The sequence below is a fragment of the Salvelinus sp. IW2-2015 genome, unplaced genomic scaffold (assembly GCF_002910315.2).
Source record: "Salvelinus sp. IW2-2015 unplaced genomic scaffold, ASM291031v2 Un_scaffold1547, whole genome shotgun sequence".
Lineage (NCBI taxonomy): Eukaryota > Metazoa > Chordata > Actinopteri > Salmoniformes > Salmonidae > Salvelinus > Salvelinus sp. IW2-2015.
This window is the reverse complement of record NW_019942979.1, coordinates 184,565-195,841: the sequence shown is the minus strand read 5'-3', so window position 1 is coordinate 195,841 and position 11,277 is coordinate 184,565. Positions and strand designations below refer to the sequence as shown.

At 42.7% G+C, this 11,277-nt stretch overlaps 1 protein-coding gene across 1 annotated transcript in view; it reads left to right on the top strand.

Annotated features, from left to right (window-relative positions):
* Positions 1-268: 268 nt before the first annotated feature.
* Positions 269-11,277, top strand: part of ttyh1 (tweety family member 1) — a 25,653-nt gene continuing 14,644 nt past the window's right edge. Inside the window, exons 1-2 of the mRNA XM_024138674.2 lie at positions 269-567; positions 7,140-7,317. Coding sequence (XP_023994442.2) covers positions 7,183-7,317 — 135 coding nt within the window. The 5' untranslated portion in view covers positions 269-567; positions 7,140-7,182. The remainder of the gene's footprint in view (positions 568-7,139; positions 7,318-11,277) is intronic.

Sequence of the window (11,277 nt, the reverse complement as noted above, 5' to 3'; positions counted from 1 at the left end):
TGGGTGTTGATGGGGGTTTCAGTTAGAGCTGTGTCTGTATCGCCYAGCAGCATCATCATTTGTGTGAGCTGAGAGTGGACGGAGCCCTAATCCCCGTCAACAGATTCATTATCGCTGGGCACAATCGTGTCGTTGCCTTGTTGTGAAGTCGCCTGGCTGAGCGATCTGCTGCCTGCATGGGGTTCCGACATGACGATAAGGGTCCCTCTGGGGTGTCTTCTCAATCCTAATCCCTCTCTCTCCTCCCTCTCTCTCCTCTCTCTCTTGCGCTGAGGGCTCCTCTCTTATCCATCAACACAATCACCTCTCCACTGTTACCAGACAACCATACAATCACAGGCTGTTTAATATTTCAAAAACAAAAACAGACCTTGTTGTTTATTTACATTTTACATATTTTTGGGGTTCATGTCCCTAAACCTATATATTTCAGGATCAGTTTTTTTCCCAAGAGGATCTAGCGTTGATGGTTGGCAACAGTATACCTCAGTGAGTGTGTAGATATTTGACGGAACACCAGAGAAGAGCAAGAGATAGCAGAACACCCTCCCAACGCTACAGTCAAAGGTAAGAAACGGATCACACTTCAATCACTCATTCACCATGGGTGAATTGTCTGTGTATTCTACAAGATTAATGGGCAGTCAAGTGAAATAGATTCATCATGCACTGTTAGACCATTGCAATTTATGTTCAATGATGGAAGGTGGAGAGAAGCCTGGGTTTTACATCAAATGTTTGGATTTTTACGCAATGTGTGTGAAGTGGCTGATGTTGAAATTAGGAAATGATTTATAAACATTGAGGTTGAACCATGTTAGTTTGATTCACTCTGTTTTGGATTGTTTTGTCAATCTCTCTACTTTATCATAGTTGATAAGATATATTTTATTTATRTTAATAAAATATCACATTGTATCCACTGAATAGTTTGCTTAGCTTCATCTTCAGCAAACCTCTCTCAAATGCTACATTTGACTTTGTGCAAGCTTCYAAATGAGATTGTTAGTGTGGGAGCATTTGTCCATCCTCTTGGTACTGTATGTTATACTCTTGTACACTCCAAAGCTCCATGTTGGATTTATTGATTCTACAAGCACTGAGTAGCCTGCAGCTGAATGCACTCAATCCTTCATTGATTTGGGGAAATGTGTGTGTATGTGTGTATGGTATGGTTTGGTTTAACTATCCTTGTATCCAAAATTTGGACAATTGTGTACATTTTGCTGGTCCCCACAAGTAAAAAGGCTATTTTAGGCTTAGGGGTTAGGGTTACAATTAGGATAAGGGTTAGGGTTAAGGTTAGGGTTAAGGTCAGGGTTAAGGGTTAGGGAAAATAGGATTTTGAATGGATTTTTTTTTCTTCGTTACCCACAAGGATAGTAAAACAAACGTGTGTGTGTGTGCGTGCACGTACGTGATCCTGATGGGACATTCTTTTTTACACAAACATGAATTTCAACTGAAACTTAAATATGAATTTTATAAGAAACAATTCAACCTCTTGTAGAGTCTGTTGTGGTTATGAAAAGGAAATGTGTATTTATACACTACCGTTCAAAAGTTTGTGGTCACTTAAAAATGTCCTTGTTTTTGAAAGAAAAGCACATTTTTTGTCCATTAAAATAACATCAAATTGATCAGAAATACAGTGTAGACGTTGTTAATGTTGTTGGTTAAAATGTTGTGGAATTACAGGTCATGCTCTAGATTGGTTTATAAATTACCTATCAAATCGTACACAATGTGTAATGGCGGATGGTTGTAAATCTGAGTCCATAGAGGTGTGCTCAGGTGTTCCGCAAGGTTCTATTTTGGGCCCACTGTTGTTCATTTTGTATATCAACAACATTGGGGATCTTATTGAAACAGAGGATGTTCATTTTTATCTAGATGATACTGTTCTTTATTCAAGTGGTAGTAGTTTATCTTTAGCTTTTGTAAATGCCCAAAGAGCATTTAACATCATACAACAGAATCTTATGATTTAAAGCTGATTCTAAATTCGGGTAAAACAAAATGCATGGTATTTTCAAATGCCAGGCATGTTTCAAATCATGTCATTGCTACATTGGCTGGACATACTATAGAGCAAGTTAAAGTGTACAAATATTTGAGTGTAGAGAACTTGATAAGGAAGCTCAAGCTGAAAATAGGATTTTATTACCGGCATAAGGCATGTTTTTCTTTTGAGGCCAGGAAGGAGCTGGTACGATGTACATTACTGTCGGTTTTAGATTTTAGTGATGTTATATATATGCAGGCCTCAGCCACTACCCTGAGAGCACTTGATTCAGTGTATCATGCAGCCCTCAGGTTCATTTCAAATCAGAAACGTCTAACACATCATTGTGATCTCTACAGCGCTGTTGGCTGGTCATCATTGACCTTGCGTAGGGTTAAACACTGGTATACACTGATTTATAAGGCCATATTGGGTAAAATACCATTTTATCTCTGTTCTTTTTTAGTCAGGTAGTAAATAAATATAATTACGGTCCCATTCTGATTTGCTTCTAACAGTACCAAAAATTAGAACAGGACATGGTAGAAATAGTTTTAGTTACTTAGCTCCGTGGTCCTGGAATTCTGTCATGAACATTTTAAAATGTGATGATCTAGTTTCGTTGGTGGAGTTTAAACACTTGATCGATGTATATATCATAAAAGAGTGTAATTGTTTTAGGCAGCTGTTTTTAGTCAAGACGTTTGTGTTTTTAATGTACAATGTTTTTGTTGTACTGTATGTGTGTTTTATAGTTTTGTTGAATGTTGTGTTACTGTATGTAAGTTGTTTTGTCTGAAATGTTGTTCCTCTGATGCTATTGGACCAGGTCTCTCTTGGAAAAGAGATGTTATCTCAATGAGAAAAAACCTGTATAAATAAAGGTAAAATTACAAATATATTTTTTTAAATGACTATTGTCATTAAATAGTACCCGCAAAACAACTGACTCCGAGATGCTGGCCTTCTAGGAGAGTTCCTCTGTCCAGTTCTGTGATTTCTTTGCCGTTCTTAATCTTTTATTTTTATTAGCCAGTCTGAGATTATGCTTTTTCTTTCCAACTCTGCCTAGAAGGCAGCATCCCGGAGTCGCCTCTTCACTGTTGATGTTGAGACTGGTGTTTAGCTGGTACTATTTAATGAAGCTGCCAGTTGAGGACTTGTGAGGCGTCTGTTTCTCAAACTGAACCTCTAATGTACTTGTCCTCTGCTCAGTTGTGCACCAGAGCCTCCCACTCCTCTTTTATTCTGGTTAAGACAGTTTGCGTTGTTCTGTGAAGGGAATTGTACACAGCTTGTACGAGATCTTCAGTTTCTTGGCAATTTCTCCATGGAATAGCCTTCATTCTCAGAACAAGAATAGACTGACGAGTTTCAGAAGAAAGTTATTTGTTTCTGGCCATTTTGAGCATGTAATCGAACCCACAAATGCTGATGCTCCAGATACTCAACTAGTCTAAAGAAGGCCAGTTTATTGCTTCTTTAATCAGAACAAAAGTTTTCAGCTGTGTAAACATAATTGCAAAAGGGTTTTCTAATGACAATTAGCCTTTTAAATAAAAACTTGGATTAGCAACACAACGTCCATTGGAACACAGGAGTGATGGTTGCTGAAATGGGCCTCTGTACGCCTATGTAGATATTCCATAAAAAATCTGCCGTTTCCAGCTACAATAGTATTTACAACATTAACCATCTCTACAGTGTATTTCTGACAAATTTATGTTATTTTAATTGACAAAAAATTTGCTTTCTCAACAGTAAGTGACCCAAACGGTAGTGTAGATACATTACAGTCCTCACATGAATGGGCCGTTCATGTCCCCACTGACTGATGATAACTGGGCTGTGGTGTGTATCACTGGGCCATTAACTGTCTCATAAATTGCAATCATTAAGAGTGTCCTTAAGGGGTCGTTAGGAAGACATTGGGCCTTAAGTGTGGCATGATGATTTCTGTTGCATGTCATTATTCATACCCAGTGGCCCAGAGGAAAGCTGTTGTTTGTGATGTGTAGTAATGAGAATATGTGTGCAATACATGATAAAGGAGAAGGTGGCTTTACTGTCTAAAGAAGGATTTTCTTCCCAGCTGCACATCCTCAGTCTTCCTCATTAACCGCCTTACAAAATGGCCTCGTGGAGAAACATATTCTGGAGTCTCCCTCAATACAAATAGCTGAGTGACTGTTTCATAACAGAGCCATTCCCAGGGCTGAGTCACTCGGCTTGGTTCAGTGCAGTGACAGATAGTTGATGTCTATTCTACTGTATTCTATCCATTTCTCCTCGGCTTTGTTGTTCCTGGGAGTCTCTTGTTGGTTTTGAAGCAGCTAGTGCACAGCACAGAAGGCTGTGGTTTGGGTTTCCTTCTTCCGTCTCCCTCTCCTCTCCCCTTCTCTCCTTGCTCCCCCTATCACGTGAGTGCAAACTCCCCGTTATTTGCCTTCAGTTATGCAATGGTAACCAGCATGATAACAAGCTGGCAGGAAGCATCACGTCAACTTGAGCCTGCCTCCCTGCCTCCCTCTGACAACTACTGCTGGACCACTGCTCAGCTCAGGCTGCTCCCTCCAAGGTGCTCCCTCCCTGGTGCCCCCTCTATCCCTTTCTGGGTTCATGTTAGCACTAGTTCCCATTGTTGACACCACATCTGGTTGTGGACAGACAGACAGAYAGATAGATTTATGATAATTGCCAAAAATTATTAATGTAGACTTTTCCAAGTAACATGAATTTAATTTAAATTCACACTATAGTCTAACCACACAACAACATTCCTATAATTCACCTAATGTGACAACCTCCTTTACCACCCTCACAGCCGAATAATTCAAGACTATAACATGAAAAATCCTCTTTGTTGATATACCATCAGAGTCTGGCCATAACAATGTGAGACTACAACAATAACACCAGTCTGTTGACAGCCTCAGTGTGAGGGGATGGACGGCAGTGTGTGAAACCTGTCTCTTATACACATCTAGATGTGTATAAGAGACAGAACAATAACACCAGTCTGTTGACAGCCTCAGTGTGAGGGGATGGACGGCAGTGTGTGAAACCATTCTGATCCCACTGTTCATAAGTGAAACAGAGTGTTGGCAGAGTGAAACCATTTTGTTAGTGACAGTTGGGGGTTTGGAGCCATTAAGGTGAACAGGCTTATTCTAATGAGTTTGGGATTGACTGTCTGGGTTGTCTGTTTAACCCTCTCTGTGACCGGGATGCCCCAAATCCACATGAACGCACACCACACCCACACACACACACACACGCACACATCACACACACACACACACACGCACACATCACAAACAATGACCCCAACACCTGGACTTATTATGTCCGTTGAGGCGTCATTGATTTGAAATGGCTGCTACAGTAAAAAGACTGGATTGATATTTCTAAAATAGTTCAGATATGGTCCTATGTGATTCTTGATCATATTTAGTATTRTGTAGTGCTTCTATTCAAATGTAGTGTTGTGTGCTCATACAGATGGATCATTAAAAAGGCTGAGAATTCATGTGATACAATGCTGAATGTTCTAAACATTCAAAGACAGCAAAACCAAGATAGGAGCCTGGTGCAGAATCCAAATCTAAGAATCCCTCCCTGATAGACGCCATCAAATACACTATTGTGTCTTTACTCAACGTTCCTCTGTGTCTCGCTGTATGTAGAGCAGTATTGTACAACCCCCTGTCTCTACTCCTCAGTACAACTCCTGTCAATGGTCTAGTCTGTGCTGATCTCTTCTCATAGGCTCTCTTGAAACCCTCTTGTCTTCAACTGTAAAACCCTGCTATTCTCTTAATCTGCACAATCAGTGCTGTGGGGTGTTGTGTTGATAGTTGGTCTGATGGCGGTTGAATCTCCCTCTTGTATTGACCCAACTCTGCCTCCACTATATAGTGCTGGTTGTGTGGTGTGGCTGAGATTGCCACTGGACCTCCCACTATCTCCCCTACTCTGCTCCCATAGGTTGAGGAGTATGATGAAGTAGGATGTTAGTAGAGATGACGGGGTAGTTGGTTTAGTTGATGTSCCCTGGATAAGAGAGGAATCGCGCACATCCAATCCAGGTTTTTGGCAGGTCCCATTTCTATTCAGTTAGTTCAGCCAGATGAATTTCACTTCTGTCCTTGAATGAATTGGAATGGAATTGACCACGACCTTGATCCAAATGTAGATTAGAAGCTGAGCAAAAATAACTATCAATGTCTGTTCTTGGTTTGTGGTTTGTGCTCCACAGGGTTTCACCCTGCATACCTCCTCGATCCAGGTACAAGCCCTTAGCTCTGATCTAGGATTAGATTACCTTGACTTTCACAATTCCTTACTTTAAGCATTAGGAGAAGACCATGTAAACCTCACCTTTAGATCAGAGTCTAGGACAGGGGTGTCAAACTCATTCCACGGGCAGCCTATTTTCTGCAGGTTTTTGTTATTTCCTTTCAATTAAGACCTAGACAACAAGGTGAGGGGAGTTCCTTACTAATTAGTGACCTTAATTCATCAATCAAGTAGAAGGGTAGAGCGAAAACCCGCAGACACTCAGAACTCTGTGGAATGAGTTTGATGTGGTCTAGGAGAAGACAATGTAAACATCACCTTAGATCAGAGTCTAGGAGAAGACAATGTAAACATCACCTTAGATCAGAGTCTAGGAGAAGACAATGTAAACATCACCTTAGATCAGAGTCTAGGAGAAACTTCACATTGTCCTGACCCACCTACAGTACACTGATTGATGAAATAGGAAGTTTCAGTGAACATGAGCATGTCTGACAACTGTTCAACCATTGGCTGGCTCTCCCACAGACTGGAGGGGGGGTGGTTGGTGAGGTGATGTCCCCTAGTTCTCTCCCTCGCTCCCTCCCTCCCTGCCTGCCTCCTCAGCAGGGTTGTTCTGAAACATCTTATCTTTCTTCCCTGGCTCTACCACAGTGTGTAAGAAGGAGTGGTAGACAGACAACATTTCAGTTGCAATAGCCATCACCCGGCACCACATACAGCATAAGGCTTTGTTTACTCATAGTATTTATCATTGGTCCGCCACTGGTGTGGAAATGTGGAATATGTCTATCATTTACACACCTTTGATATTCTAACCCTTCTCTCCTCTTAGTTCCTTTCAACAGGGTGGAGGAGGGGGGGTTAGGCGATAGAGTATGGCTGCCATGGCGACCGTGCCCAGCTACACCCCTTCGCTATGGGTRAGGATGTGCCACGCCCTCCCCCGGCTGGACCTCACCATGACGATGAGAGACAACCTCTTCATCCCCGACAGCTGGGAGTACCAACAGGTAACAGAAAACRCCCACAGCCAATCACATCCATCGCAAACTACAACTGGCAAATCACACAGCACGACTGATTGATTCATATTTATCTCAAGTTATCTCTTGGTTCAAACAACAAGATTGACAATAAAAGACAGCTAAGATTCAATGAAAAAGATGTATTGCACTTGGTAAGAATGAGAATCAAGTTTGATACCGCAATGATACATAACCCCCCCACCCCTCATGTTAAATACTGCTCCATAAAGATCCCTCTCTGTTTTGCACAGCGGCATTTGCAGAATCCTAGTGGTATTATTAGAGCTTTTAAACAGCTTATTCATGCTAGTGGTGCAAGTGGCCTAGTTATTGACAAGGAAACGAGCCCAGACTACTCAGAAGAATCTTGACCTGGATTTCAAGTCATCAGAAATAATACACCACCTGGCTGTCTGCTCAAAACTGTTAGCACTTAATTACACTGTTCTGTTCTCATCTCCACCACAGTTCAGTTTACATCCCTCAGCTCCACCACAGTTCAGTTTACATCCCTCAGCTCCACCACAGTTCAGTTTACATCCCTCAGCTCCAGCAACGGTTTACAAACACTGTGCATGTAGTTTGTATTTGATGCCTTATGTAGCAAGGACCAACTTAATCGCTAATGATGGGCTTCCTCGCGATAAGATGTGAGTCTGCTAAACATTTAATTGCAAATTTTAATCTTGGAGAGAAGTGTGGTCTCAAAGTGGGAGCAAAATAAGGCGAGAACAGGAGAGGCTATGGAATGATATTGTGAACCAGACGTGCCCGATAAGCAACAGTGTTCAAGTGCAGATGGAATATATACAAGATGGAAGCAATGGGAACTACAAGTAGAATTGCAAGAATTGCTAAATTAGAATGAAAAAAAGACTTGCTCGTTAAAGCGTTTCTACGCTGTTGAAACCACATTCGCATTGAACGTTTCAGTGTAATAAACCAAATGTCTTGAAAAAATTTCATCATCTCAATTACGAATGGTGTCTCGCCACGATAGATGTTTGAAAAGACCTGGCAATATGTATGAACCTTTAGAGGAACTAAGCATTGTGTCAAAAATGTTCATTAATGAATCATAATAAGAGGATTGAAGGTTTTACTTTGATATTCACGGGCTTTTTCACTAGTCTCATGTTTACATTGGTAATGGTATGCACCCCCTGGGTAATACATGTAGGCCTACATAGGCTTTCCCAATGCGAGAAAAGCAGAGTGGGGGTGTATTAGCATCCCTAGCCACGTCCTTAAGAGACCCAGGACAGAAAGAGCAGAGTGAAAAGCAGGAGAGGACATGAGTAACGTGAGGAGGTAGTGGGGAAGCAGAAGACAAGGACAGAAAGAGAGAAGATAAAAGGTGGACGCATGGCCGAAGGATAAGGGATTCGCATACACGGAGGAGGTGTGGGCCCCCTTTCGATTACAGTCAAGACTCTGCCAGGATCCGAATCAAGAAAGTTAGAGAGCTTCGTAAAAAGGAGAGGGATGGGAGCCGTGCTTGCGCAATTGTGAGGGGTACTCTTCATGTAGCGGCCGGTCGAACTCAGACCTGGAAGACACTCTTACAGACCTGCTTCTGCTCCCCTCCTCTTCTTACTCAGAATCCCTCGCCTCCGGTCACCCGACGGCGACAGCAGCAAGTAGGTGTATAAGTGAAGGAGATAAAATGAGCGAGAGAGAGGAGAGAGAGCGAGAGCAAACACAATGGGTGCGAGGAGATTGATAGAAAGCTGGTGAGGCAAGGGTACCGAGTAGAGTCTAGAGAGGTGTGGTGGGTGGGTGAAGTGGGGGGGGGGGGGGGGGTCAGTTCAAAACAGGGATTTATTCTAAATTAAGAAAGGAACAGTTGCAGGTGGGCTAGTGGCACGTAGATTAGGAAAGAACATAAGAGGGGATAGGAGAGGGGGGATATTAGGCACAGGACGCGCGCGATGATTAGGAGGCACTGGTATGGGGGGATGAACGAAGGACGGCAATTGGGTAGCTTGGTGGATGCAGATAAATGGAAGAAAGAGAGGTGAGCAGTGGATGTTGAACATGCATTTGAGAGAGCAGATGGCGGAACGGAAGTAACATTATCCCGTAGGTGGGCGCAGAAACGCAGGTGACGCACGCATAAAGGGAGGAAGAGACCAATGAAAAATCATGTCCATATTCGTTGAGTGATGTGTAATGTGTGCGATTGAATGACAAGGGACGAGAGTGGTGAGATGAGAAATCAAAGGAGCCCTTTGGTGGAGAAGAGTTGGTTATGTGTTTGGACTGGTTCTGGTGGGAAGAGATCGAGGAATGCAAAAGTTTGTGTATGTTTTATTGTGATGCTTCGATTTTTTGCAACCCTCGCCCTCCGGACGCGCGACCAGAAAGAAGTGATGGAGCATGATCGACGGGTAGAGAGAAGAGAGGGAAATAAGTTGGTAGTCAGAGTGAGCATTGAGGTGAGAGAAGGAGTGTTGCTAGGTCGGGAACAGTATTGTTATTGCCGAGGACGGATAGAAATTGTTGGGAGGGAGACACATGCAATGCACCCCTGGTCTGTAAACTAATAGAAGGAATGAAGAGCGTGCGGACCATGGAGCACTCCTGCACAAACCAGTTTGAGAGGATACGGCAAGTGAGTTAGAGGTCGCGCAGGAGAAGACATGAGATAAGCATGCTAAAGGGCTGGGTAAGAATCGCTAATCGAAAGGGTATAAAGTGGAGGCTAGAGCTTAATGGTAGGATATGGAGACAGGGATTGCTAGGGGTTGAGCAGTTTGAGTGAGGAGAGCATGGCACAGTGTCAGTGGGATGGAGGGCATAGCGGCAGTAGGTATGTACGGCCAGCGTTACTAATGAGCAATAAGGGAACTCGGAGGAGAGGAATCAATGATATGGGAGCTGGCAGAGGAGATCCGCTAGCAGTTAGGTTTGAATTATAATGCGGCAAAGAATATTTTGGGAGAGGGAGCTTAAAATATTAACAGCGGTTGGAATTATTTAGGATTGTGCGGTACTTTGTTCTGGGCTAAATGCACTCGAAATCTCGCAAAAGATATTTAATTGTTTATCCGTCGGTTTAGTATAAGATGTTGTCCAGTATTTAAGAATGTAGAGTGCCAGAGACAGCTTTTGTATATATGATGTCAATGACGACAACTAGTAGCAGGTCAGTAGTCGGTGAATGCCATAACATTTGTGACGTAATGGCGGTGGTTCCTACGGGGTGAACTGTTTCAGAACATCCCGCTAGTCCTCAGCCGATACACTAGCTAACTAGTGGACAAAAGGCGCCTTCATGGAGGCTAATCTGATCAGTAAGTGGCGACGCACCAACATGAGCTAAGCAAAAGGACCGACCAACATTCTTTGGTCCTATAAATTTAGTAGCTTTTAACCCTCACATCTTAAAGCCAATGTTCATAAATAATTATCGCATTATGCTACCTAAGTCAGGTACCAAGGAATGGCGTACAGAGATCCATTACCGATATTATACTCTACAACAGCAGATGGATTAGTGGAAAGGCTAGAATTTATGACTGGACGATTATAGTTGTAATAAAGTTATATCGCAGAAGGGACATGTCCACAAGCTATAAAAACGCTGGAGGGATTTTTTCCAAACGCACAAATTGCATCTATGCATTTGTTGTGTGCCTGTGTGGCGTGTCTGTGTGTGTGTGTCACGCATCAGTAGTGTGTGTGTGTGTGTGTAGTGTGTGTGCCCACATCGACACTGACTACGACACACTGTGGGGGATCACAGCATCACAGTCCGTAGTCGTGAACACACACACACGACTGAGAATCGACCACTGTGTGTGTGTGTGTGTGTGTGTGTGTGTGTGTGTGTGTGTGTGTGTGTGTGTGTGTGTGTGTGTGTGTGTGTGTGTGTGTGTGAAAAAAACTCCAGCTTTTAGTTGATGTCCCCTGGATAACTTAATACAGCTATATGTTTAATCA